Below are 27,471 nucleotides of genomic sequence, written 5' to 3'. Positions count from 1 at the left end.
ATGTTGCCAGGAACCGGAATCCCCATGTGCCGAAGCACCGACTGTTCAAGGATGACACTGACCAGGACCTGGACGAGGCCACCATTAAAGCGCTCACCTCCGAGGTCCAGTACGCTGTTGGCTGTGCAGCAATGAAGAAAAACAAGTACGAGGATGCTATCAATATATTTGACAAACTACACACGCCATATGCTTCACTCAACTCGGCAAAGGTAAGTAATTTTATGATCAATGAACACAAATGATTATTGATGTGTGAAAGGACGCTGTAAGTGTTCCTAGAGGTGTGTGAAATGTTGTGTTGTGTATACAGTGAATGGATAGATTTATTGATTTATTTAGATTAGTCAGAATACAGAGACGTACAATTATGATGCGATTTGTCATGGGTCAGTACACTAAGGCTGTGTATGTAACATCCAAGACTATGATATGCACCCAATGACAACATATTTAGCCTCAATGGCTAGGGAAGATGGGGTTGAAAGCATGCAGCGATTCAAGAAGGAGGAACCCCAGCTTAGAATTGTCTCAGTTAGCAATGTTGGCTGTAAGAGGCACGTTAATGGAGCGGAAGGTCAGGATTGTGAGACACACACACACACACACACACACACACACACACACACACACACACACACACACCTTGAGGTTTTCTTCTTATGGATTTGAATCTTGGTACCCTACATCTTGAGCATAAGGGCAATGACTAGGACGCTTGACGTTGTGCTTAATGTGGAACACTGCATGTAGTCCTTCTGTGCATTGGGGCAGAAGTTGTTGCTTATGCAATACCAAGTGTACCAACATTGATGCTGTAATCTTAGTGTTGATAGCTGGAGGTTATGGTAAGACTGTATGCTGATGTTCTGCTGTTCTAGATATACAAGGTTCTAGCAGAGCAGGAGCGATCTCGGGATGCTCCTGTTGGAAGAGAACAACACCAGATTCTCTTAACAAAAGCTCGGGATGCCATCTATCGTACTTTTGATCTTCTGCAAGGAGATAAGAAACATGTGAGTGTGCACTGATCAGTGCTGATTGAATATTCGCGACTGGAAAACAGTTAGGGAGCTAGCAACTTGCAGGGCTCGATTTAAGGAACTACCTATAGATTTGAACATGTTGACCAGTACCAGTAGATGCACCAGTCTAAATCAGGTTGCTCTCATATCGGTACCCATGAACTATACTGGCAGTGGTATTTCCTACACTTGTGGCAGATGTAATTCTGAAAACGTCATCCCGGGCACCAACATTACTGGTAGTACTTGAAGCCAAATCTGACATTCTTCCACAAACAAAGCCACTGCAGCTGTCACTGCATTAATTTTTATCCCCTGCCACGAAGTGGAAGGGGGACATAGGAATGGCTGCCGTACCATATTTCTTCACCAAACTTGGCACATAGATAGATCTAGTGGTGAACTGGTGCCTTTTGATAGTTTGGGATTTTAAAAAAGTTATTTTTCGAGTTTCCATGGCAACGACTTTGATTTAGACTGAAAATGCCGGTAGTCCTCGCTACCGGAGCAGATCTTGAAAACCAGACCATATTTCTTCACCAAACTTGGCACATAGATAGATCTAGTGGTAAACTGGTGCCTTTTGATAGTTTGGGATTTTAAAAAAGTTATTTTTCGAGTTCCATGGCAACAACTTTGATTTAGACTGAAAATGTCAGTAGTCCTCGTTTCCGGAGTAGATCTTGAAAACCGTACCATATTTCTTCGTCATACTTGGCACATAGATAGGTCTAGTGGTGAACTGGTGCCTTTTGATAGTTTGGGATTTAAAAAAAAAAGAAGTATTTTTCGAGTTTCCATTGCAACGACTTTGATTTAGACTGAAAATGGATGTAGTCCTCGTTTCCGGAGCAGATCTTGAAAACCGTACCATATTTCTTCGTCATACTTGGCACATAGATAGGTCTAGTGGTGAACTGGTGCCTTTTGATAGTTTTGGATTTTTTTTTAAAGTTATTTTTCGAGTTTCCATTGCAACGACTTTGATTTAGACTGAAAATGGAGGTAGTCCTCGTTTCCAGAGCAGATCTTGAAAAACGTACTATATTTCTTTACAAAAAGGCCCAGTGAACATAGTTCACAGGAGCTAATGCATTGCACACACCCGACATGTCATATTGGCGGGGAATGTGAGTATTTCATGCTTGTTTTTAATAAAATTTTGACGTGGACCAGGTGCATGTAGAAAAAGATAATAGGTTGCATTTATATCAGGATGCACTAAGTCCATGTTATATATGGTTAAATCGAGCCCTGACTGTCAATTTCATATATACTGAACTGCCATGTATCTTTTTAGAATATGTACATATGACATTGATCTTATTTTGATTAATGATACCACTAATACCAGCTGGAATGTAAGTTCCAAGACCACTGTATGTTTCGCTAAATGGTCAGTACCAAGTCATATTATGTGATGCTAAGAAAGAGGGAGCAATTAAATCGTCTTAAAATAAGCATTGCCATGAAGTTACAATGCATGTCATTAGATACTTATTTTGGTTTCTGTATTAGAATGTTAGTTTCTGAACAAAAAGAAATATACTTTGTTTGAAAGTTTATACAGCATGTTATTTATAAAATTGACTATTTCATGTGAGAAAATATGGAAAGTTGTGTTACTTTGTTTCAACGTGTACCATATTCGACGTAATAAGCGCCCAGGGCGCTCTCAAAATTAGAAATGGGGGGCTCTCATTAGAATATTATTTTGGTGAAATAAAAACAGTTGAAAGATAAATTTCGTGGTTTATGCAGACAGCCTGAAATGTTAATGTACGACAGATATATTTTTCCAGAATTTAATTGCCCATAATTAAGGGTGCATATAACGCACGAGTGCGTATTATACGCGAATATATAAGTCTTGTGTATATTGATCAATCAGAAGGGGTGCTAATTGGGATTGTTCACTAACCAATATATTAGCAATTATCGCCGTGGGCGCTGATCAGAGCGGTGCGCTTATTACGTCGAATACAGTATATCACATTGTGCACAGTTTGCTGTAGAAACACAGGAAGTATTTATGGTCAGAGATGTAACCATGTTGCACAGTTGCAACTTGTTTCTTTTTGGATGTAACATTGTTTGTTCAGATAGTGTCATGACTATGAAAGTACAAGTATGAATAATGTTGATTGTATGTTGATTGTTTTCAAGGAATTGAACAAGTCGGTGCAGCAACATTACGATGAGATTGAGTCTCAGCTGATGAGTGTGGCAGGTAAGTGAACATGACAGCTAAAAAACAATTATGCTGTTTAAAATTCTGAATTCCTGTGCAATTGTTACTTGTGCTGTTTATTGTGACGTGTGAGAATTAACTGTTTCTGTGTCACTGTACCTCAAAGGTATAGATTGTTACTGGTGTTGTTTATGGTTACAGTGTAAGAGTTAGCTGTTTCTGTGTCACTGTACCTCAGAGTATAGATTTTTACTTGTACTGTCCAGGGTTTTATTGGACACAAAGATATTGCATTCTACACTCTTACAAATTGTGCATGGACACTAATACTTTACATTGTGAGTCATGTGAGTCGCAAATCAGTTTGGCTATTTGAATCATAAAACTAACCAGAACTATAGACTCCATATGCTACATGACTGGCATGTCTATCCTGGTATGAAAAACACTGACATATAAATCTCAATCTGTGAAAGGCTGAAGAAAAATTTAAGTTCTTGGAAATAATGTAAAACCAGCCTGGGCTCCTCATGTTCATACCCGAAAATTGTGACTGAGTTCATGGATTTGAAACTATATAGACCCATGTGAATCCCTGGCTGTCAATCACTGGTCTGACTTGCCAAGACGTGATTATTAATGATATGGCTTCAATTTGCTCTCAGCGTCATAACATATCATTCAGTCTTCTAGAAGTATAAAAATATGTGGGTGGGTGGGTTTTTTGCACCGCTTTCAAGCAATATTTCTGCAGTGTCAAGGCAGGAGACACCAAATAGGAATCAGACTCGGGACTTTTCCGCCTTGTCCCAAAAAATTCACCTTCATCCCTAACATATCACAGATCTATTGACCACAGTTGAGAGTTAGATTTTAATATGGTCCTTGCAGCAGTTTGTCAATTTAGAGGAAGTGTTCACCCCTGTCCCTTGTTTGACAGAGTGGGGTGATGATGAAGAGCCAAGTCAGTACCACACTCCAACAGCCATCCAGATGGATGGAGACGTGTCGTCCCCAGACCACAGTACACCCAGGGACAAGTCCAAGACCAAGTCTCCAGCAGCTCAAGTCAGCTTCAATACATCTGATGTAAGTCACAAATAATATTCGGACTGAAACAGTGGTGATCTGCTACTAAATATTATATGAAAAGTCAAATGAAAGATGAAGAAATCTACATGACCTGTTTTAGCAACCAAATAGTTCTTACAGTTTACTCCTCTATGATCGAATTTAGGGACCCCAATTTTTTTCGTTTTAACGTCATGACTTTCAATCTTGATCTTGAAAGTTGGTCTGTATCAGTGGGTTTTTTTCACTTGGAAATTCAGTTGATGAGTTAATAATGTACAATGTTACGTACTCTTGGACAGGCTGGCCGACACATCAGACCAAGCCCAGAGCACATGGATGCCAAGATCCGTTCCCTGGCCTACTCCCAAGAGTCCTTGGTCAAGATGGTGCTTGCCCGCAATGAGGAGCTGGTCAAGTTCAACAGTCAGCTTGTGGAGGCCCTGAGGGAGAACAGAGAAGTCATCACACAGCTTAAGGTGAAGCTTACAGTTGTGTAGGGATAATTCCCTGCCATTTGGTGTGGCACTTTGACTTATTGTTACAACATATCACATGTTTTAAAAGTTTCGTGTTTATTTGTATGTAATGTCTCACAATGTCTCTCTCACTGTCTAGTCAAGAGGGACTTGACGTAATGCTTTGCTAACAATTATTATAGGTAAGCAGTATCCTGTGCTTCTTGTGTAGTCATGCACTAGTGATGTAGAATGTTGCTCGTGATCTTCACTGCTGGTTTACCTTGGTGAGGCAGGCTAACACCTGGTCAGTCACTCTCTGAACCTTGGGGATATTTACTGCTCAGATGATGTTTTTGCTAGAATGAATACCCATGGGGATCCCAGGTTAGAAAAGGTCTCGAGCAACAAGTGCTGGTTGACTTGGGTGGTCAAATTAGGTGACTCAGTTCTTGCCATATTTCTTCGTCACACTTGGCACATAGATAGGTCTAGTGGTGAACTGGTGCCTTTTGATAGTTTGGGATTTAAAAAAAGAAGAAGTATTTTTCGAGTTTCCATTGCAACGACTTTGATTTAGACTGAAAATGGAGGTAGTCCTCGTTTCCGGAGCAGATCTTGAAAACCGTACCATATTTCTTCGTCATACTTGGCACATAGATAGGTCTAGTGGTGAACTGGTGCCTTTTGATAGTTTTGGATTTTTTTTTAAAGTTATTTTTCGAGTTTCCATTGCAACGACTTTGATTTAGACTGAAAATGGAGGTAGTCCTCGTTTCCAGAGCAGATCTTGAAAAACGTACTATATTTCTTTACAAAAAGGCCCAGTGAACATAGTTCACAGGAGCTAATGCATTGCACACACCCGACATGTCATATTGGCGGGGGATGTGAGTATTTCATGCTTGTTTTTAATAAAATTTTGACGTGGACCAGGTGCATGTAGAAAAAGATAATAGGTTGCATTTATATCAGGATGCACTAAGTCCATGTTATATATGGTTAAATCGAGCCCTGACTGTCAATTTCATATATACTGAACTGCCATGTATCTTTTTAGAATATGTACATATGACATTGATCTTATTTTGATTAATGATACCACTAATACCAGCTGGAATGTAAGTTCCAAGACCACTGTATGTTTCGCTAAATGGTCAGTACCAAGTCATATTATGTGATGCTAAGAAAGAGGGAGCAATTAAATCGTCTTAAAATAAGCATTGCCATGAAGTTACAATGCATGTCATTAGATACTTATTTTGGTTTCTGTATTAGAATGTTAGTTTCTGAACAAAAAGAAATATACTTTGTTTGAAAGTTTATACAGCATGTTATTTATAAAATTGACTATTTCATGTGAGAAAATATGGAAAGTTGTGTTACTTTGTTTCAACGTGTACCATATTCGACGTAATAAGCGCCCAGGGCGCTCTCAAAATTAGAAATGGGGGGCTCTCATTAGAATATTATTTTGGTGAAATAAAAACAGTTGAAAGATAAATTTCGTGGTTTATGCAGACAGCCTGAAATGTTAATGTACGACAGATATATTTTTCCAGAATTTAATTGCCCATAATTAAGGGTGCATATAACGCACGAGTGCGTATTATACTCGAATATATAAGTCTTGTGTATATTGATCAATCAGAAGGGGTGCTAATTGGGATTGTTCACTAACCAATATATTAGCAATTATCGCCGTGGGCGCTGATCAGAGCGGTGCGCTTATTACGTCGAATACAGTATATCACATTGTGCACAGTTTGCTGTAGAAACACAGGAAGTATTTATGGTCAGAGATGTAACCATGTTGCACAGTTGCAACTTGTTTCTTTTTGGATGTAACATTGTTTGTTCAGATAGTGTCATGACTATGAAAGTACAAGTATGAATAATGTTGATTGTATGTTGATTGTTTTCAAGGAATTGAACAAGTCGGTGCAGCAACATTACGATGAGATTGAGTCTCAGCTGATGAGTGTGGCAGGTAAGTGAACATGACAGCTAAAAAACAATTATGCTGTTTAAAATTCTGAATTCCTGTGCAATTGTTACTTGTGCTGTTTATTGTGACGTGTGAGAATTAACTGTTTCTGTGTCACTGTACCTCAAAGGTATAGATTGTTACTTGTGTTGTTTATGGTTACAGTGTAAGAGTTAGCTGTTTCTGTGTCACTGTACCTCAGAGTATAGATTTTTACTTGTATTGTCCAGGGTTTTATTGGACACAAAGATATTGCATTCTACACTCTTACAAATTGTGCATGGACACTAATACTTTACATTGTGAGTCATGTGAGTCGCAAATCAGTTTGGCTATTTGAATCATAAAACTAACCAGAACTATAGACTCCATATGCTACATGATTGGCATGTCTATCCTGGTATGAAAAACACTGACATATAAATCTCAATCTGTGAAAGGCTGAAGAAAAATTTAAGTTCTTGGAAATAATGTAAAACCAACCTGGGCTCCTCATGTTCATACCCGAAAATTGTGACTGAGTTCATGGATTTGAAACTATATAGACCCATGTGAATCCCTGGCTGTCAATCACTGGTCTGACTTGCCAAGACGTGATTATTAATGATATGGCTTCAATTTGCTCTCAGCGTCATAACATATCATTCAGTCTTCTAGAAGTATAAAAATATGTGGGTGGGTGGGTTTTTTGCACCGCTTTCAAGCAATATTTCTGCAGTGTCAAGGCAGGAGACACCAAATAGGAATCAGACTCGGGACTTTTCCGCCTTGTCTCAAAAAATTCACCTTCATCCCCAACATATCACAGATCTATTGACCACAGTTAAGAGTTAGATTTTAATATGGTCCTTGCAGCAGTTTGTCAATTTAGAGGAAGTGTTCACCCCTGTCCCTTGTTTGACAGAGTGGGGTGATGATGAAGAGCCAAGTCAGTACCACACTCCAACAGCCATCCAGATGGATGGAGACGTGTCGTCCCCAGACCACAGTACACCCAGGGACAAGTCCAGGACCAAGTCTCCAGCAGCTCAAGTCAGCTTCAATACATCTGATGTAAGTCACAAATAATATTCGGACTGAAACAGTGGTGATCTGCTACTAAATATTATATGAAAAGTCAAATGAAAGATGAAGAAATCTACATGACCTGTTTTAGCAACCAAATAGTTCTTACAGTTTACTCCTCTATGATTGAATTTAGGGAGCTCAATTTCTTTCGTTTTAACGTCATGACTTTCAATCTTGATCTTGAAAGTTGGTCTGTATCAGTGGGTTTTTTCACTTGGAAATTCAGTTGATGAGTTAATAATGTACAATGTTACGTACTCTTGGACAGGCTGGCCGACACATCAGACCAAGCCCAGAGCACATGGATGCCAAGATCCGTTCCCTGGCCTACTCCCAAGAGTCCTTGGTCAAGATGGTGCTTGCCCGCAATGAGGAGCTGGTCAAGTTCAACAGTCAGCTTGTGGAGGCCCTGAGGGAGAACAGAGAAGTCATCACACAGCTTAAGGTGAAGCTTACAGTTGTGTAGGGATAATTCCCTGTCATTTGGAGTGGCACTTTGACTTATTGTTACAACATATCACATGTTTTAAAAGTTTCGTGTTTATTTGTATGTAATGTCTCACAATGTCTCTCTCACTGTCTAGTCAAGAGGGACTTGACGTAATGCTTTGCTAACAATTATTATAGGTAAGCAGTATCCTGTGCTTCTTGTGTAGTCATGCACTAGTGATGTAGAATGTTGCTCGTGATCTTCACTGCTGGTTTACCTTGGTGAGGCAGGGTAACACCTGGTCAGTCACTCTCTGAACCTTGGGGATATTTACTGCTCAGATGATGTTTTTGCTAGAATGAATACCCATGGGGATCCCAGGTTAGAAAAGGTCTCCAGCAACCAGTGCTGGTTGACTTGGGTGGTCAAATTAGGTGACTCAGTTGTTTGTGTGCATGGATTGTTGCTCACAATATTGGTCACTGGATTGTCTGATTCAGAAGCGAGTATTTACAGGTTGCCATTATAAAGCTGGAATATTGCTGAGTGTGGCATAAAGGAACAAACAAACTAGACTGAAATACTTCTCATAATTTTTCTATATCGGCCTCCTATGCGAATATTGAATATTTCTTGTCGAAACTTGCTATGCAGGTCAGTCTAGTGGTGTACTGGTACCTTTTAATGATTTGGGAGCTTCAATTATTTGTTTTTCACAACAAGTTGGACTTATACTGAAAATGATAATAGTGCTCATTTCCGGTGCAGAACTCCCAAACCATTGGATATTTCCAGATGGAACTTGCTTTACAGACCAGTATAGTTGTGAACTGGTGCCTTTTGATAATTTGGGATATTGAAAAATACTGAACAGCAACGTATTTTTTCTTCACAGAACTGAAGGTAACCAATGGCAATGTACCAAAAGTTGGGTATATGTAGCCAAACTCCATTTCTGAATTGCACCAGAATGGAGAAGATATGTCATCTCCTGGCGGTTCTTGTTTAGGATGGACTGTGTATGTCGTCATCTCAGTGAGTGAGTCTTGTGTTGCAGACAGAGGAGCTGGCCAGACAGTTCAAGAAGAACTTTGAGGAGGTTCAGGAGCTGGTCAGGGCAACGGAATCTGGTAAGGCTTTGTGTTAGGGTGCTACCTCTTACCCAATGAACCAAAGTAATTAAATCTAAACCTCCTGGATGATCATTTTTCATAGCTGTTCAACATTTTCTCAGTCGTATAGAATGGTGTTATTCTTGTTCAACCAAAGAATAATACTTATAGTGTATTTGTGTCATTTGATCTTATAAGATTCTTAATAAACCAAACTCACTGTGACCATTTTTCTGCACCCTTGAATAAAACAGTTTATCTGTCACCTGAAGAATTGTCTAAAACAGGAACTGATGTACTTCCAGCATCTCCAGCCAAGAATACCAACAGCTCGGCAAATGTGTCCAAAAGCCAGGATGTCTCTGTGACAGAGGAGGAGGAAGAAGATGACGATTCTGAGGAAGAAAGCATCATGTTTGAGAAGAGAGCTACGTTGACTTATTTTGAGAATGACGAGTGGAAGGTAAGATATTGATGCTTTTTTTATGTGTCGCACAGTATTGCAGTGATGTAGAGTCAGTCAGATCACTTGTCAAAATGGTTTGCTGCTCTAAGATGGCATTAACGACACTGGCACGATGCGATCATGCGTTGACGTCCATGAGGAAGAAGTCCAGTCCGATTGCTCCAGCATACAGTCTTATTTACACATCCAAAATGTCATCCCTGAAGCGCACACCTGTCATGGTGCTTCACTGTAGGACATGGAGATCGGTTCTTCCCGCTCTGCTGATCCTACCCCAAATTATGATTGAGACTCCTCCATAGCGGTCATGTTTGACTACGTTGGAATCCTAAAATCTTTCTCCTTGTCTACACCACACTCAGGCATGACGATCTTTGAAGTCAAGACAGTATCTTGATTCATCAGTAAATGGTACTGAAGCCCAGTCCTGGTCTGTCCACTTGAGGTGATCTTCAGCCCAGTCCAAATGTGCCTGCCTGTCTGATACATTCCCTCCGTTACTGGCGTTATGCAGGTCATTTCTGAGTGTGGTGGCAGACACAAAATGATGATGTCTTGCTGCAATCAGGAGACAACTGTCTTCCCGCTGTGTGGTGGTACGCTGTCTACCGCCTGCAAGTCCCCGATGCAAACATCTGGTATTGATTCCATGTATCTGCCTAAATCTTCGTTCCTCAAACGACGTCTTTGACGTGGAGTGAGCATAAGTGCATTCAGTTGTTGCAATCCTCAGTAGCAAATGTTGGTGTGCTCTCTGATGATGATGTGCAACGATTCTGTCATGATACCTCAAAACATAGGGTTTTCAAGCACCTTATGCACATGAATGCATGCCTCTGTCCGTTCATCATGAAATTGAGGTCTTACAGGGGTTACCCAATCACTGTAACCGGGGTATTTAAATCTTTATTTGTTGGATGATTTTTTGATATCATCAAAACTTGATCCTTAGCAAACTTTTTGTAGTATAGATCCTTATTAGGCATAGCAGCAATCAGTAACAGCAGTCAAAAATCAACAGCTGAGTGAGTGGTACATTATTTAGTCAGTCTACTTGACAAAAGCAACAAAGTGCCACTTTCATCTCAAGCTTGTTAATTGCCTGCTTTGATGTTTTGTTTGTTTGTTTGTTGTTTAACGCTGCACTCAGCAATATTCCAGCTGTATGATGGCAGTCTGTAAATAATCGAGTCTGGACCAGATAATCCAGGGTTTAACATCATGAGCGGCAATTGGGATATGATGACATGAATCAAAACCAAGTCAGCGAGCCTGACCACCCGATCCCATTAGTTGCCCTTTACGACAAGCATAGTCGCCTTTTACGGCAAGCATGGGTTGCTGAAGACCTATTCTACCCCACCTGCTTTGATAAGCACTTTTTGATGTACTAGTAACCAGGAAGTTACTTCGATGTTGGGGGTAAAAGGAAAGGTGATACATATCCACGTATCAAGGAGAATTCCTCCACGCTATGTGAGATGCTTGTTTGTGCTTCTCAAAACTGTTAATGTGGCAAACTTTGAGATACATGTACAGAGTTCAAGATAGTCGAAGATAACGCTTTGTTTTATCCTGAAATTACATAAATGGACAAATATATAGTTATTGAGGTAGCTTAAAGCTATACTAACATACTCATTCACTAACATACCTGTCACATAAAAGGGTTTCACAAATTCATTCACAAGTTGATATAACATATCATTTGGAGTTGTTTTGAACAAGAATGGTCTTCTTTCTAGAAACTTGGAATGGGCAACTTGAAGATTCTGTACAATGATGACCTGAATGGAAACCAGATTGACATGGAGACAGATGACAAACAAAAAGTCTGCAACCATGTCATTTGTCGCGAACACTCAATAAAACTGTAAGTCAGATAAAAATACTTCACCTTGAAAATATATCCGCAGAATAATGACAGTAAAAAATGTGTGACTGCGTGTCTGGGCTTATGTCGGGGCCCGTATAGCTAGCCCATGGAGATACCATGCCACAGTTTAACATGGATACCCCACTCACACACAGTATGCTGACCAGTCCTTGTTTTATCTTAATGCCGACCATCAGACATGGTAACGAGTAGAACAACCGTTTAACGTCTTTAAGTATGACGAGGCCAGGGATTCAACCACGACTTTCCACTTTTCGGACAGAATCACTACCCACTAGACCACAGAGGCGGTTGAAAAGGGGATTAGGAGGGGAAACGTCAAATGAGTGTATGTACAGTATTTGGGAATTCTCCTTTCTGCTGAGAAGATTATGGCAACTCCTACACTTTAACAGTCAAGTTGCTAAAACCCTTAGCATCTTTAGGTTTGGCTAGATACCTACACTATTGATGTTATGTGACTCACCTGTGAAACGTCACCGATATTGCACACCTGATGTCATCCCTCTATGATTGTTTATATTTCCAGAGAGAATCAGAAGAGAGCCTGTATGTGGAGTGCCCAAGACTTCTCAACAGACGAGCCAGTCAGGAGGGACTTTAAGGCAGCTTTCAGCTCAGTAGCTGCTGCAGAGGAGTTTGCTAAATCTTTTATGGAGGTAAGACATGCTTGTTGTAGTTCAAAATATCTTACCCATTCCCATTGCTAGCTCACCTAACTGAAAGTCCACCCACTTTAGTTGTGGGATCAAAGAAATATGTCCCGGGTTTTTTGGGGTGATATGTTGAACCTTGACCTTATTTAACCTTTGCACTTCGTCCACACAGAAAGCTGAAACGTTTTGTGGCCATTACTCAGCCATATCTGTTCAAAAGACAACAAAATTTGATCAATGTGTATTTAGTGGAGGGGCTTGACACATATGTTCTCTTTTAGGCAATATTTTACATTTTACCTTGATTTGACAGTTCTTAAAATCTCTCAAAGGCATATTTGCTCTGTAAATTCCTCCTTTGAAATTGAAAGACTGAGGAAGCTGAACTTCGACATGGACACATATTTTAAGTGCCTGACTTTGTTGACATATACTTTTGACTACATATTCAGGTGAGGTACAGTGCTCATGACAGCAGTTTCTTTGAAATTGACATTACTGATTATGAATAGCTTTATGTGTGAGATTTAAAATGAATTGATGATTGGAAGTGTATATAAATGTATATATGTATGAACTTTATGGATGCAGAAGAACATTAATGTGTGTTTAGACTGAATATATTTTAGACCTCTGAAGATCTGGAGTAGAATAGGTCTTTTGCAACTTATGCTTGCCGTAAAAGGTGACTAACGGGATTGGGTGGTCTGGCTCGCTGACTTGGTTGATGCATATCATCATAATCCAGTTGAATGAATCGATGCTCATGATGTCGGTTTATGGATTGTCTGGTCGCCGTCATATAACTGGAATATTGCTGAGTGCGACGTTAAACAACCAAGAAACAAACAAGCAAACAAATGTATATCTTAAATTATATAGGTTTTAGTGTTGAAAGAACTGACAAAGTTTTGTTGTTGTGGTTTTAGGGTGTGAGCTTAGCCCGAGATTCTGAGTTGTCAGAGAAGATTTCACATGAAATGGATACACCTGTTATATTTTCTCACGGCGATGCTACGGGAGGTAAGTCTCAACTGAAAATATTATGACCTGTTGGTCAAAGTGGGCAACAACATGTGTGATCTAACTGTGTTTTGTACAGCATAATGTGACAAGCTTCACCATATAGAAACAGTTACTACCAAAGAAACTTTCTCCAAATCTTGAAGAAAATGGCTTTTGTTAGTTTTTAGTTGATCAAGATGAGTTAGACATACATTGATCAATTTACTTACTGATGTGTGTATGTTGACCACCAGCTGTGTACGTAGGAAGAATCGTGCGTTTCAACTCCAGAAACAGATGTTCACTTACACTGCACCTTCAACTCATTAGCTGCACAACTTGAACTTGCATTGCATGACTTGAACTTAGATTGCATGGAGGGTCTGATTTTGTGGGCGGTGTGCTGCTTCATTCCACGATATACTAACATGCATTTGTGAGTGAGTGAAGAGATTGATGTGGATATTGAGAGATTAATTTTGCAACAGACACCAAACTGAGTAATGAATCCTTGTCATGCAGAATGTCTAGCCTAAGGAGCTGTGTATCTTCCTTTGATGTTGTGATCATGGACACAGTGGAATAGCTTCGCACCCAGTGCCCAATTCTTGTTACAAAAGGCAACAAAATTTGTGGTCTCCATCATTACCTAGTTTTTAATGCAAGGCTGAATAACTAGGCATGACTGAGTTTTGTCCCTTAGCTCCATCCAGATCAGCTGATCAAAAGTTCGATTTGGTTGTGACCATTGGCAAGTTGGAATTCCATTGTGTTTATCTCAATTCAATAGTTTTCTTGGAAAGACTCCGAGGTTTAAAAGCTTTAGAAATTACTGGCTATTCAATCTTTTTTGTCACCCTTGAATGACATGCCTGGTTAACACCCTACAAGTGGCCGAGGCAATTATCTAAGACTTAGCTAACACGCCAAGATAATTATATGCAATATACTTTTCAAGCAGCCATAAACCCAACTCACTAACAACAAACAGGTTGATGTAGAATCTCATTCTCTCACTCATTCATGTTAATTGTGTGTTTTGTGGTGGTGGTGGTAAGCCCTTTACTTTGAAATACTAATTTCTTTCCTTTCTACTTGAATATTTGTTGAGGATCATGGGTAGTTTTGATACATGATCAAATTAGAGGTGTAACGATATGAAGGGGTCGCGATACGATACATATCCCAATACTATGGATGGGATATGATCCGTATCCCGATACAGCACTTTTGTTTCAAAAGATTATATTCTTTCTTTTTGCAGGTGAAATCATGTTTAAAATTTCAGAGATCAAAATGGGATATTGTAGGGAAGAAACATATAGGCAAGGGGGCACTGTAAATGTTGTGCCAAATATAGCCAAACGGGGAAATGCTAGAGAATCTGCATTAGCTGGTTGTTGAACAACCATGTGTGTTTTTTGCAAATATAACTTGTAAGGTAATGTATAGTTTGTATGGTGGTAGAGGGTTTGAAAATCGATGAATTGTTTCCTTGCGCCTCGTATCGTGAGACAATACTGTATTGACGTATCATTACACCACTAGATCAAATGAGCAATAGCATTTAGTAACTTAAATCACAACACATTTAAGACTTTCATTCTACATTCTTTTCATCCTGTATCTGTATTACTATCATGACGAAATAACATTGTAATAATAGAACGTGTGTAGTGATTAATAGCCATATTACTCTTTGCTATGTTTAACCTGTCATCACAGGGCATGAGATCCCCACTGATGGAAGCATACTTTTATCCCCTGTGGATGCTGCTTGAGACCTCCCTCCCTTGCTTGCTTTGTGTGTCCTCATATCCCCGCTTCTTGTGTTTCAGTGGGACGGAAATTCATGCTCCAGTTGTTCAATATGTTTGTATACATAGCATTAGTTGTCACTAGCCCTAGCACTGTTTCTGGACTTGAATTGAATGATTCTCCTGATTTGAATTTGTACTTTTCCCCAATTCCTGCCCAACGACCAGGTCAAACCCGAATCCTTGTTAGCCAATCTGAAGCAAGCTCTGCAACCTCTATGGGTGGCAGTAGCCAATGTGAGACGAGGATACAGCCAGGTGAAAGTGAGGGCAGCCAATCAGCAGCCTCATCACTAACAGGGGAGGGTGTGTCAGCCACTGATGCTTCCTCAGTTGTTTCATGTTCGCCTGAGCTGTCTGCTCTCTTAAGTTCATTCTTAGAGGAAGGTAATTAAATGTGTGTACATTCGGTAAATGCCTTTCTATTCCACCAAGTACTGAAAGATCTGCATTTGAAGGTTATTGACGTTTACAAAATATTATATCTGTAACTGTTGACGTCTTGTTTACTTAAGCTTACTGCTTAACTCTTTCAACACCGTAGGCCGGTTATCCGGCCAAGAAGCATCGAGTCCCCAGACACCGCAGGCCGGTTATCCGGCCAAGCCGTAGTCACGTCAAAATAGTATATATTTTTATGGACCTACCTGTAATGTCATTCATTTATTAAATCTATCACATTTCACAATGTCTGAAATACATATTCCATTTTAATTTAACATTTTTTATCGTTAAATTAAAAAATTATTCACTATTTCTCGCGATGTTATTGAAAATAAAATTTTCGGACACACATTTTGACAACGGGTCCACATCGAACACGTCAAAGAGGAAAATAAAGAAGTTTTAAACAAATCTTTAAATATATTATACAAAGTAATAAATAAAATCAACAAAAATATATCTAAAAGTAATCAAACTTACATCTATATTATTATTTCCATCTTTTCGTGCGATCGCGTGTAATGTAAGTCAAATGACATCTCGGCTTTCGTCGCCTTGAATTCTCGGCTCGGACACGATGTTTAATGCAAAAATATATGCATGAAAAATCTTTGTCACAGCTCGTAACCTAGCACGATACATTCACGAAGTTCCATATTTTTAATATATATCGTTATTTCCTGCTCAAAACGTTCAGAATAACACGATTTAACAAAATTCTTTCGCAAACTTCTGTAATTTATCGAACACGAGCTTGGTATCACAGCTGTAATTTGATTGGCTGCCTTAGGTCACGTGCTCAAAATTGACCAATCACGGAACTTGTAGCAGATTTCAGCAAGAAAGCGTCATTAGAAACCAATTTTAATCCAACGAAATCGCTTGTAATAACTACGAAAAAAAACCAGTCGATGTTACGAGCGTGTAGATGAAGGAATAAGCTTTCCAGCGATGTGTCATATGCCATTCTTCGACGCACGTGTTATTCATACGAAACCTCGAAAACAGGGGTATTTCTTCATTTTACTGAGCAGAGAGTCGCTGTTATCGGGAAATGGGCGATGACAGAAACTATTTATAATTCTTTTTAAAATGATTTTCCAATTACGTAAACAATGAAAATAAAACAGAAATAGGTACGTGGATATTATGAAATCATATATTTGCCGAAAATCGTCAGGTTTTCGCTTCCTTGGTCCTTAATCTGGATGTTAACAACGTGTTAGCGTACATTTTTTTATTTACAACGAATTTAATTAAGTTGTAAATGCATTTTTTTAAATAATGTGAAAAACATAACTTTCATATTTATAAACCATAGGATCAGACCTTTCAAATGGTGTATAACATGTAGTAGCAAATATATTTTACAAGCAGGTATTTTCTTTGATAAATGAAAAAAGAAATATCTTATTAAAATAACATTAACCCAGATATATTAACTAATCAATGTTTTAATGTTTTCAGACCAGAAAAGATGAAGAAAATGAAGGATTAGGCAAATTGAAATATATGTGTGTGCAAAGTGGAAGAATAATTCTGGACAATAAATGAAAGGTTTTGTTGCCACCTGACAGACCTGGTGAACAAATTGTTTTTTAGTTGCTTGGCAACCCCATGTCCATACTAAGTTGCCATGCAGTAATGACATCACAAATCATGAAATTTGGTGCCTGTGTCCATACATGTGTGCGGAATATTTTGAACCTGAACTTGCAGGCATTTTGCCCTTGCTGTACGTGATGAAAAAGGCGAAATATTTAAAGATTATTGTCTCACAGTGTTATTACATCAGTGTCATTAATATGAACAATTAGATTAGCAAGATAGTATTATTTCCAAGGATTCCTTTGTCATCTTTTATAGAAGTGCATTTCATGTTTCATCAAAATGACATAGTGCTAATTCAAGAATGGTAGATCTAGCTAAGCTTCTGAATTTCACACATCATACAAGTAATTCATGGAATTTTCTGTTGTAAATATCAGGTCAGCATCCTCATCAACATTCATCCAACATATGTATTGCTTGAAAGAACATTGTTGTAAATACATGAATAAATATCCCTGTTGTTACTGTTTACTTAATCATATTTTGTTATTCTATTATGCAAAGTAGAAAAGCTTGTGCAAGTGACAGGTTTATTTGTATTGCAGACCTTTGGCCCGAAGTACTGCATATACAAAACATTTACAGTGGGTTGATATTCATTATGATACACAAATAACACACGTTTATGGGCACATTTCATGTAATTACACTTTCCAATAGTTATATTGGTAAATTCCTCTTTAATTATAAGACATATCTCTACTAGGATAGGTATAATCACTTATAAGCACTATACAAATTCAAAAAGGAAGATCTTGAAATCTTATCATGCCAATTCTGAAACGAAATAGTAGTATAGGTAATGGGGATTCTGGCTCACTTCCACTGGAGCCAGATTTATATACCTATACCACTACTACAGAGGGAATTTTTTTTATGTCAATAGGGCGACTTTTTCTTCTTTGGCACCCCCAATTTGGGCAACCCCTACAATATGTTTTCCTCTAGAGCAATAGGATGTGCACAAAGCATACAACTGTGCCCAACGAATTCCCAATTGAACATTTGTGCCCAACTACAGTATAGAACAAAAATGGAAGAAGCGAAATATACAACTATGGAGAGCATGGGTATACGTGCAGAAATGTCTGTGTTCCAACATACTGTAAAACAGGAAATTAATGCGAGCAGAATATTAATGTGAAACATGCGAGTGACGGAAGGTCGCATTAATTTTATGCCTACACAAAGCGAAGTTGAGTAGTGGTCAGTTCACATCCTGTCAAGCAGCCCAGATTGGCGCCAGCCACGAATTATCCAATCAGTGTCCTTTCCAAGCTTGTCAAGAGCAGACACGAGCCAACGCGCATGAATGGGTTTCATGACACTAATCTGCAGGTCAACAGGAGTGTGAGGATTGTCACCTGATCAAAGATTTGATACACTGATCTGTTTTCTACTTCTTTTCATCAAAGGGCCGAACGTATATACTAGTACCAACAGACTGTTAACTAAAACAACACTAACACCAATGATAGCTGCAAGAAAACCATTCTCACTCTTGGCCATCAAACATACGGGCAATTAGCTTAAATAATATTAAAATAAGGAAGGAATCTCACACTGAAAAAACGTGGACAGGGGATTTAATGTGCACAGTTATTTTATTTATCTCTGTCTACTCGCAGTTCCCGCTCAAAACGTCATTTGAAACAAACAAAGCATTTTCAGGTAAGGCTTTTATTTACATAGGTTACATTAATTAAAATAACACAGAACATAAATCCAGCACATAAATTTTTAGGAAAGGGTATGGGCACTCGCATTTTTGAATGCGCATTAATGTCTAAAATCAAGAGCTCGCATTATTTTCATGTCGCATTAAATTCCTGTTTTACGGTATACTACTTGAGAATGCATACGAAGACAACTTGCTACCAGATATATCCAAGGTAGACTATTTGAAAGAAAATCTAGGCAGAACACATCTAGAACCTTTGGAGGGCCTACCAACATTTGTAGACGATATGTATGTATTTGGCTATCTAGAAGAAAACGATATAGTATCTCTACGAGGATCTGTGTCTTGTACAACTGGAGAAAATGGATCTGCAAAACGCATACTACAAGAAATACAAATAGCAACGCAACGCATAGAAAGTATATGGATGTCGCGTGCATGCTACTATTGCAAATACAATTGCAAAGTTTCTCCATTGGTTTTCTGGTTGTGGTTCTTCTTTGGGGGATACCAACTCTAGAATTTCGTCTACAACCCAAGGTCCTTTGTCTTCGTCTGGTGCATACACGGATACTATTCGAGAACAACCTCTTTTCTGTACGTCTGGATGCAAAAATGTTTTTCGTAGGTGTCTATTTGGACAATCTATGTATTCGCAAAGATGTGCTCCTATTGGATTCCGAACGTCCCCAGCTTCGAAATTGGAAATAACTTTATTGTATATCTTCGCGGAAAATGTTCTATTGTTCCTACTGTATACCAAAGTAGATACATGTTCTACAGACGCTCTATGGTCTATAATTCTTCCTTCTCTTTCTCCACAATCATATTGTATACCTTGTAGAATGTATCCCTCGCTTTGTAGGTATTTTTTTCCTAGTTTTTTCCTATCTAGTACACCAGAAAAGTCTCTAGTATAGTCTATGGAATATATCTCGTATCCAAAGGAATATAGTTGTGTGTGTAGTGCATCCAACCCCTTTTGTTTTTCCTCTAGGGACAACTCGGAGACATCTATTTTGCATACAAATATACCTTTGGGTTCTTCGTTGAAAAATATGTCCATCCATTTTTTCTTCGCATTGTATTCTGTTTGTTTTTGTATTTGTTGTATTGTGTCTCGTATTTTGCTTCTGGAGCCTCCTATATAGGAAATTGTATTTGCAATAGTAGCATGCACGCGACATCCATATACTTTCTTCTGCATTGCTATTTGTATTTCTTGTAGTATACATTTTGCAGATCCATTTTCTCCAGTTGTACAAGACATAGATCCTCGTAGAGATACTATATCGTTTTCTTCTAGATAGCCAAATACATACATATCGTCTACAAATGTTGGTAGGCCCTCCAAAGGTTCTAGATGTGTTCTGCCTAGATTTTCTTTCAAATAGTCTACCTTGGATATATCTGGTAGCAAGTTGTCTTCGTATGCATTCTCCACTAGTATATGTTGGAACACAGACATTTCTGAACGTATGCCCATGCTCTCCATAGTTGTTATATTTCGCGTCTTCCATTTTTGTTCTATACTATAGTTGGGCACAAATGTTCAATTGGGAATTCGTTGGGCACAGTTGTATGCTTTGTGCACATCCTATTGCTCTAGTGGAAAAAATGTAGAGGGGGCCGAAATTGGGGGTGCCAAAGAAGAAAAAGACGCCCTCTTGACATAAAAAATTCCCTCTCTAGTAGTGGTATAGGTATATAAATCTGGCTCCAGTGGAAGTGAGCCAGAACCCCCATTACCAATACTACTACATCGTTTCAGAATTGGCATGATGAGATTTCAAGATCTTCCTTTTTGAATTTGTATAGTGGTTATAAGTGTCCTAGAAGTTGAAAAATATGTAAAACTGAATTATTTAATTGTAAGGATTCATTGCGATTATTTTGTAGTTGTAGTTGGGCACAAATGTTCAATTGGGTATTCGTTAGGCACAGTTGTATGCTTTATGCACATCCTATTGCTTTAGTGGAAAAAATATTGTAGGGGGTGCCAAAGAAGAAAAAGCCGCCCTCTCGAATCGCATCATCATTTTTGCATAAAAAATTCCCTCTGTAGTAGTGGTATAGGTATATAAATCTGACTCCAGTGGAAGTGAGCCAGAACCCCCATTACCTATACTACTGATATCCTTACATCTTTGCTTGAACATATTAATATATATCTTGAGTAAGCCAGACATGAAAAACCCTTCTTGAACATTAATTTAGGTACTAACATATGAGAGACCCAGTTTATTTTCCCATTGTCATCAAAGCGTTTCAGTATCTGGTAACATGCCTTTTGGTATCTATACTTTTAAATGTTCAATAAGTGGAAGTCTACGCCAATAACCTTTGCAACGCCTATAAAAATGGACACATAAGTGACTCCTTGCAACATGCCCCATAACGACACCACTTGACGACCGTTTGGAAACACCGAGACTAAGGCCTCCCTTAAAGTGAATCCCTTGATTTCTGCACCACACACTAAAATTAGTCCCATCTTAGTATCAAATATTGTTTGAATAGCATGAAAAGGTAGTCTATGAATATGCATGCTAGCCTTTCTGGGTTGAATAGATAGGGTTTCACAAGCGCTTGACCACACTAATCTCTGAGAAAATAATACCTAGATATTTATGATAGGTTACAGTTTTCATTTGAACTCCTGAATACAGCCACTTTCTACACTGCGTAAGTAACCACCGTTTCTAAAAACTATTATGTTAAACTTATTCAAGAAAGCATTTGCAACTTCTTACACAAACAGAAGCAGCCCGTTCAGCGCACTTTCCTCAAGGTCTCAGAAATTATGAACACCATCATGCATATTCAACCTGATGCAATTACCTTTGGTTCGAGCAAAGGCATGCCTACTACAACCTCAAACAACATGCAAGTACCAAGCCTAAAGTGATGGCATAAAACTAGAAGAAAATACAACTTGGATTTTCCTGTTTCAAGCTGACCGCCTTGTGGATAGAGTGTCAGCCTGGAGAGAGAGGAAGGTCAGTGGTTCGATCACTGGTCGTGACATACCGGAAGAAGTGAAACTATTGTTCTTGTCACCCTACCTGTCGCTGGGCATAAGTGAGATAAAACGAGGACTTGATGCATGCTGCATTACATGTGCATAGCCATGACCATGGTAAACGGCACGAGTCTGTAGCAGGAATGTATATAAGTTCTTTACACTTGAGAGAGACAGAGGGAAACTATTTATTATTTCAGGGTGTATTACAGAACTGCCCAAGCTCGGGGGCTTTCATACTAGCAACTCTACGGTATGATTAATTATAAAAAAGGTAGGGGTTTTCTGTAAAAGAAAATCGCGATGTAAAAGGATATTAGACAGCTTAGATAAAAAGTTGATTAGGCGAACATCTACCAAAAGCCCCAGATCACGGTTCCGGCATGCACAACAATGACATGATTATGTTTACCTGGTGGTTGCACGGTCCCGTTTCGTCCATCTGACAGCAGCAACATGTAGTCAGTGGAATGATTCTTATTCTCCCAGGTTTCGTCAAGGTCAATGATCTGAAAACCCTGGCTGCCATCGAAATCCCTTCTCCTGTAGTGCAATAATTAATGTAGTCCGCGAAACATTAATGCACAAGGCTTATGAGCAGAATTTATCCCCGACATGAAGGAGAGTTCTTGAGGAAATTAAAGACCCAATTAATGTTTCCGGGACTACATTAATTATTGCACTACAGGAGAAGGGATTTCGATACACAGCACGTGTCGATGACCGAGCAGTTTTCAGGTGGAAATATTCCATCCTGTCTAGGACGTCTCACTATATGCGCATCAATCCTGACAATGGCAGTCAGAGCTTTCAGATCTGGGGCTTATGGTAGATGTGAGCTAGTTTTCCAGGCGAAAAAGAAGACTGGCGAGTCTCACAAGCAAATGATTGGTGATGCGTTCAAAGACTGGTTGGAACATCAGCTACTGCAGTCTTAACAACTCCAGTGTCATTGTCATTCAAACGCACACATGTCAAATGGTGACAAAGAAAGAGGCAACACATAAGTGCAAGGAGAGATAAGAGTTTATTTTTATATAGCATCGCCACGCTGAGATTGATCGTCACTACCGGAAGGCTAAGGCACACAGGACTGCAAGTCGTAGGTAACGTTGTTTCAGCGTCCTTTGGCATTACCTGAAGTTTTGGGAGTCTGTTGGAGAACACTGGAAAGGAGCTATTGGAGAGGTCTAGAAGTATCTCTGTCTGCGGTCTGGAGGTGTCTCCAAGTGTCTGCTTCTTTCGCCAAATCACCTCGCTATTTATGCAGAGTTTTGACATTAAACCTTTGACTGCATAAGGATCGTTTCCCAGCCAAAATGTAGTAAACATCTTGTAATTGTCGACTTACTGACCGGTCATCTTTTTGCATAGACCCATGGCCAGTCCGTACAACGAGGTGAACAGAATAATACAACTTGGTCATACAATGATACTCCAAGTCGGTTTGTCAACAAGTTGTTCCGACCAGTTCTTGACCCTGGACAGCGACCTCTGTCAATTCGCAGCAACAAACGAGTTATGTTACACTTTGCTAGAATCACATCAGAGGCATTGCAATAGGCCCAAGATCGCGTCCTTGAAATAGAACGTCGTTACCGACAACGTGACGCCGTAGATATCAGCCTTGTTTCACCAGTATCATACCTTTGGGTGATAGTACAGACTCAGATACGTCTTCAGTTCAGTCAGATGTTGGCTAAATAAATCATCTGTAGAACAACCAATTCTTCTTGATTCAAAAGCCCCCAACCATCCAATACTCGTCCCGTTTCATAGCTTTAACTATTCCATCACTTTTTCAATCATATATAATGCATCACATATCTTAATTGCTATCCTCGTCAACGCACTACTCATTAAAGTACAATAACAGCAATATTTTGAAACCACCCCCAACTCGGGTTACATTTGCAGCGGTGGGAATGCAAGGGCCGGTGTGAGGTCATCACCTCGGGACAAGAGTTAGGCAATTACCTCAGGCTATAGGCCGTTACTTAAATGCACGATAATACGAATATTTTCTAAGTTTATCATCAATGTACCTGTAAAAGTACCTTTTAGGCAACGCAGTGTCATTTGAGCACGCCAGCTGATAAACGTCATAAATTGAAGAACCTTATTTTTGATTGGGAAGTGTCTGGTGAGTTGTTCCCCATAGATGTAGCTTGGCAACGTAGATAAACGCCCCCCCCCCCCCCCCCCCCCCTGTTCATTAAATGGACTTGTCCAACATTACCGAGGTCGGACTGTAGTCGGGAAGTCATCATTATTTAAAATACAGGAAATTATTTTTAAAGTTTGTACATTATGTTAACATTCTTAATGAGTTATACATATGTTGTTTTTCATACAATATACACTGGCCTCTCAACCAGGAATTCACCGAAAGAAAACTTTCGGAAGCTAAAGAAATGCACAGTCACAAACCTCACCAGAGATCAAGGGTATCAGACATCTTGTCTGCCTATGAAGATCTAATCAAGCAATAATCCTTTATAATTAGTATCCAATTAGCTTGTAACAACTGTTCCATCCGTTTAATCCTTATTCTTACTGTACATCTGGCTTCATCGCCCATGTGCTTCATTACCTTGATTCCCGACATTGGTACAGTGTGTGAAGCCCATTTCTGGTGCCCCCCTCCGTGATATTGCTGGAATATTGCTAAAAGCGTCATAAAACCATACACACCCACTCACTCATTACCCGTGTGGTGTTTGTATTCTTACTGTACATTTATGCTTCAACCAATTATCTGTATGCTACTTGTTATAAAACATTATCCCTAATGTTGAATACAGCCTATCGAGAATAGCCTATTTTAAACATCTATAGTTTTAAGACAACAGGGATAAATAAACTCAAATGTTCCAAAGTCACCGCTGAAGATGAGTTAGTCAGTGAGTGAGTGAGTTTGGCTTAACGCTGCTTTTAGCAATATTCCAGCAATATCACGGCGGGGCACACCAGAAATGGGCTTCCCACATTCTACCGATATTGGGAATCGAACCCGGGTTTTCGGCGTGACGAGCGAACGCTTTAACCACTAAGCTACCCGACCGCCCCCACCGCTAAGGGATAACATGTACACATAGCTTCTTGCAGAGTACATTTCAATTTTGACGTTTCAGTGACAAATATGATGTCTGATGCAATTCCATATTTTGATGTACCATATGAGAACAACTGACTTGCCTTTACATGTGTTTGTGACAGGTGGGAGTAAACGCTCACCTTTTCACGAACACCTGGAAACCTCACTATTCAATAGTGATTCTATTCAATAGTGGTGATTCATAAACACATCCGCATGATACAGTCGAAATCGTACAATGGGCTGTTTTTTAGCAGATATTTTTAATGATTATGAAAATGTTTTTTGTCGCTTTTATTTCTCATCAAAATATGTGAACATATATAAAATCGTTAGATATTAACTCCTGAGTTCAATCTGGAAAAGATTAACGTATAATATATAAATCTATTTTAATAATTTTAGAAATTGAAGCTACATGTAAAGATATATCAAATGATCACCAACAGTTTTTATTACAATATTGATATCTTGAGACAATTCAATAATTTTACTCTTTCACAAGCCATGCTATAAAATGCATGCTTAAGTAAAACTTTATGAACACTAAAGATAGTCATTACAAATTTCAATATTCCCTAAGAGAAACATACGGTTTTTTTAAGTTCCGCTGCATATATTCCCACGAATGAACTCAACTTGAATGTCCTATTCAGTAAATATAAAACGACAACGCCAGAGGTTAACCAGACCCGATTATCCAATGAAGCAGATACCATTGGGTGTTAACGGAAAAGTCAGTGTTCAGTGACGACAGGCGAGTTCAGTTGTCTGAGACGGTGTAAGGGAGGTAACTCAAGCATACTGATTATCAATGCTGAATCAATACTATGAATACATTGTTTACTGCACATATATAGAAATAATTATCTCAAAACAAAAATAACAAGATCCGTGTCTGTAGAATGAAAGAATGCGGAAGTTTAGGGAGATATTAATCAGGTGTAATGTGACAACAGAATGTATCATTGTTAAGCTTGTTGCATGTCATACCAACTGAGTACTGGTATGTTGTGCCTTGAAATAAATAAACAGTAACGCCAACTGAAGCCCAGTACTATGAGACACACACCGACATAGTTTCTATCTACAGGTTTGCGTATTTACCAATATTCAGCAAACAACGAACACGGACCTTGAAGCTGTTGATCACAACCAACAATGTCGACATCCGTGTTGGGGTCACGTGGTCTACTTTCGTTTCAGATGAAACGTGTATGGTGTATTTCTCAGAATTTCAACATATTGCTGCAATGTGAATTTCGACATTGACTAACAAACAGATGGTTATGTTTACTTACTGCAGTAACCCAATCTTCCCCTTTTCGATTTTTAACGTATTTATGCACATACCTCTCAACATATGTATTTCAGTTTACTAACATACTCAGAATAACTCATGTCAGTTTAATATTCATTTTTATCATATAATGGGTAGGTTTCTCGGCAGGATAAAGCCAACGGATAAAAACGATATCCGTTGGGGTCATATGCGGATAGTGATGCAAATATCAAAGGTCAAGTAGGACAACTTTCACTGTTTACAAACAAACATGGCGTCGCCCTCGTCATTCGGCGATCGAGTCAGAATTAACCATCGGGAATCAGGATAAACTACAGGGATAATTGCTCTCATTATCAAAAGAACAGTCTAATATACTGAAAATAAGGGTCTATCTGTGACGTAGCTAAGGTATTTTATAAGTTTTTGCAACTTTGGAGATATACATTTCGAAACAATTTTGCGAGGGCACGAGGCCTAGCCTAGGTCCGACTTGGCCCGGGCGGTCAAAATCAACTTTAAACACACAGATGTATCATCAAATGGATTCACATCCTTAGATTAGTATTATATCTACCTAAATACCACGTTATTATGTCACGGTACATCGTATTTAAAGAAAACAAGGTGCTCAAAGTCAAGCATTTTTACTGCATTTTCTTAAGAAAATCTATGTCAGAAGTGTTCGGTCCGACTTGGCCCGGGCTGTCAAAATCAACTTAAACTTCACAGATGTATCATCAAATGGATTCACATCTTTAGATTAGTATTATATCTACCTAAATACCACTTTATAGTGTCTCAGATCGCTGTACTTAAAGAATACAAGGGGCTCAAAGTGAGCCCTTTTCCCTCTACATTCTCAACATTTTCCCTCTACATTCTCAACATAGTCTCTATCAGAAGTGTTTGGCTTGTGTTGGGTCCGACTTGGCCCGGGCAGTCAAAATCAACTTTAAACACACAGATGTATCTTCAAATGTGTTTACATCTATAGATTAGTGTTATATCTACCTATACACCACTCTATAATGTCACGGTACATCGTATTTAAAGAAAACAAGGAGCTCAAAGTCAAGCATTTTTACTGTATTTTCTTAAGAAATTCTATGTCAGAAGTGTTCGCGTATTTTGGTGCTTAAGTCACTTGG

At 39.0% G+C, this 27,471-nt stretch overlaps 2 protein-coding genes across 10 annotated transcripts in view; one reads left to right on the top strand and one right to left on the bottom strand.

Annotated features, from left to right (window-relative positions):
• Positions 1-26,245, bottom strand: part of LOC124120610 (E3 SUMO-protein ligase RanBP2-like) — a 160,204-nt gene extending 133,959 nt beyond the window's left edge. For 3 of the 4 annotated variants that reach the window (XM_048391244.1, XM_048391246.1, XM_046483515.2), the window contains exon 1: positions 26,146-26,245. In XM_048391244.1, coding sequence (XP_048247201.1) covers positions 26,146-26,209 — 64 coding nt within the window. In that variant the 5' untranslated portion in view covers positions 26,210-26,245. The remainder of the gene's footprint in view (positions 1-26,145) is intronic. The other variant, XM_048391247.1, reaches the window with a different exon arrangement.
• LOC124120606 (RANBP2-like and GRIP domain-containing protein 8) overlaps positions 1-27,471 on the top strand; it is a 229,127-nt gene that overhangs the window by 36,532 nt on the left and 165,124 nt on the right. For 3 of the 6 annotated variants that reach the window (XM_048391249.1, XM_048391250.1, XM_048391248.1), the window contains exons 15-22: positions 11-212; positions 882-1,016; positions 3,192-3,255; positions 4,157-4,305; positions 4,590-4,766; positions 6,672-6,735; positions 7,637-7,785; positions 8,069-8,245. In XM_048391249.1, coding sequence (XP_048247206.1) covers positions 11-212; positions 882-1,016; positions 3,192-3,255; positions 4,157-4,305; positions 4,590-4,766; positions 6,672-6,735; positions 7,637-7,785; positions 8,069-8,245 — 1,117 coding nt within the window. Of the gene's footprint in view, positions 1-10; positions 213-881; positions 1,017-3,191; positions 3,256-4,156; positions 4,306-4,589; positions 4,767-6,671; positions 6,736-7,636; positions 7,786-8,068; positions 8,246-9,287; positions 9,361-9,629; positions 9,806-11,553; positions 11,682-12,234; positions 12,365-13,290; positions 13,385-15,351; positions 15,581-17,094; positions 17,712-27,471 lie in introns of those variants that run through there. The other 3 variants (XM_048391255.1, XM_048391251.1, XM_048391254.1) reach the window with 3 other exon arrangements.

The sequence above is a fragment of the Haliotis rufescens genome, unplaced genomic scaffold, assembly GCF_023055435.1.
Source record: "Haliotis rufescens isolate VD_foot unplaced genomic scaffold, xgHalRufe1.0.p SCAF_9, whole genome shotgun sequence".
NCBI lineage: Eukaryota > Metazoa > Mollusca > Gastropoda > Lepetellida > Haliotidae > Haliotis > Haliotis rufescens.
Note: the sequence above shows the minus strand (reverse complement) of the source record. Positions and strands in the feature narration are given on the sequence as shown.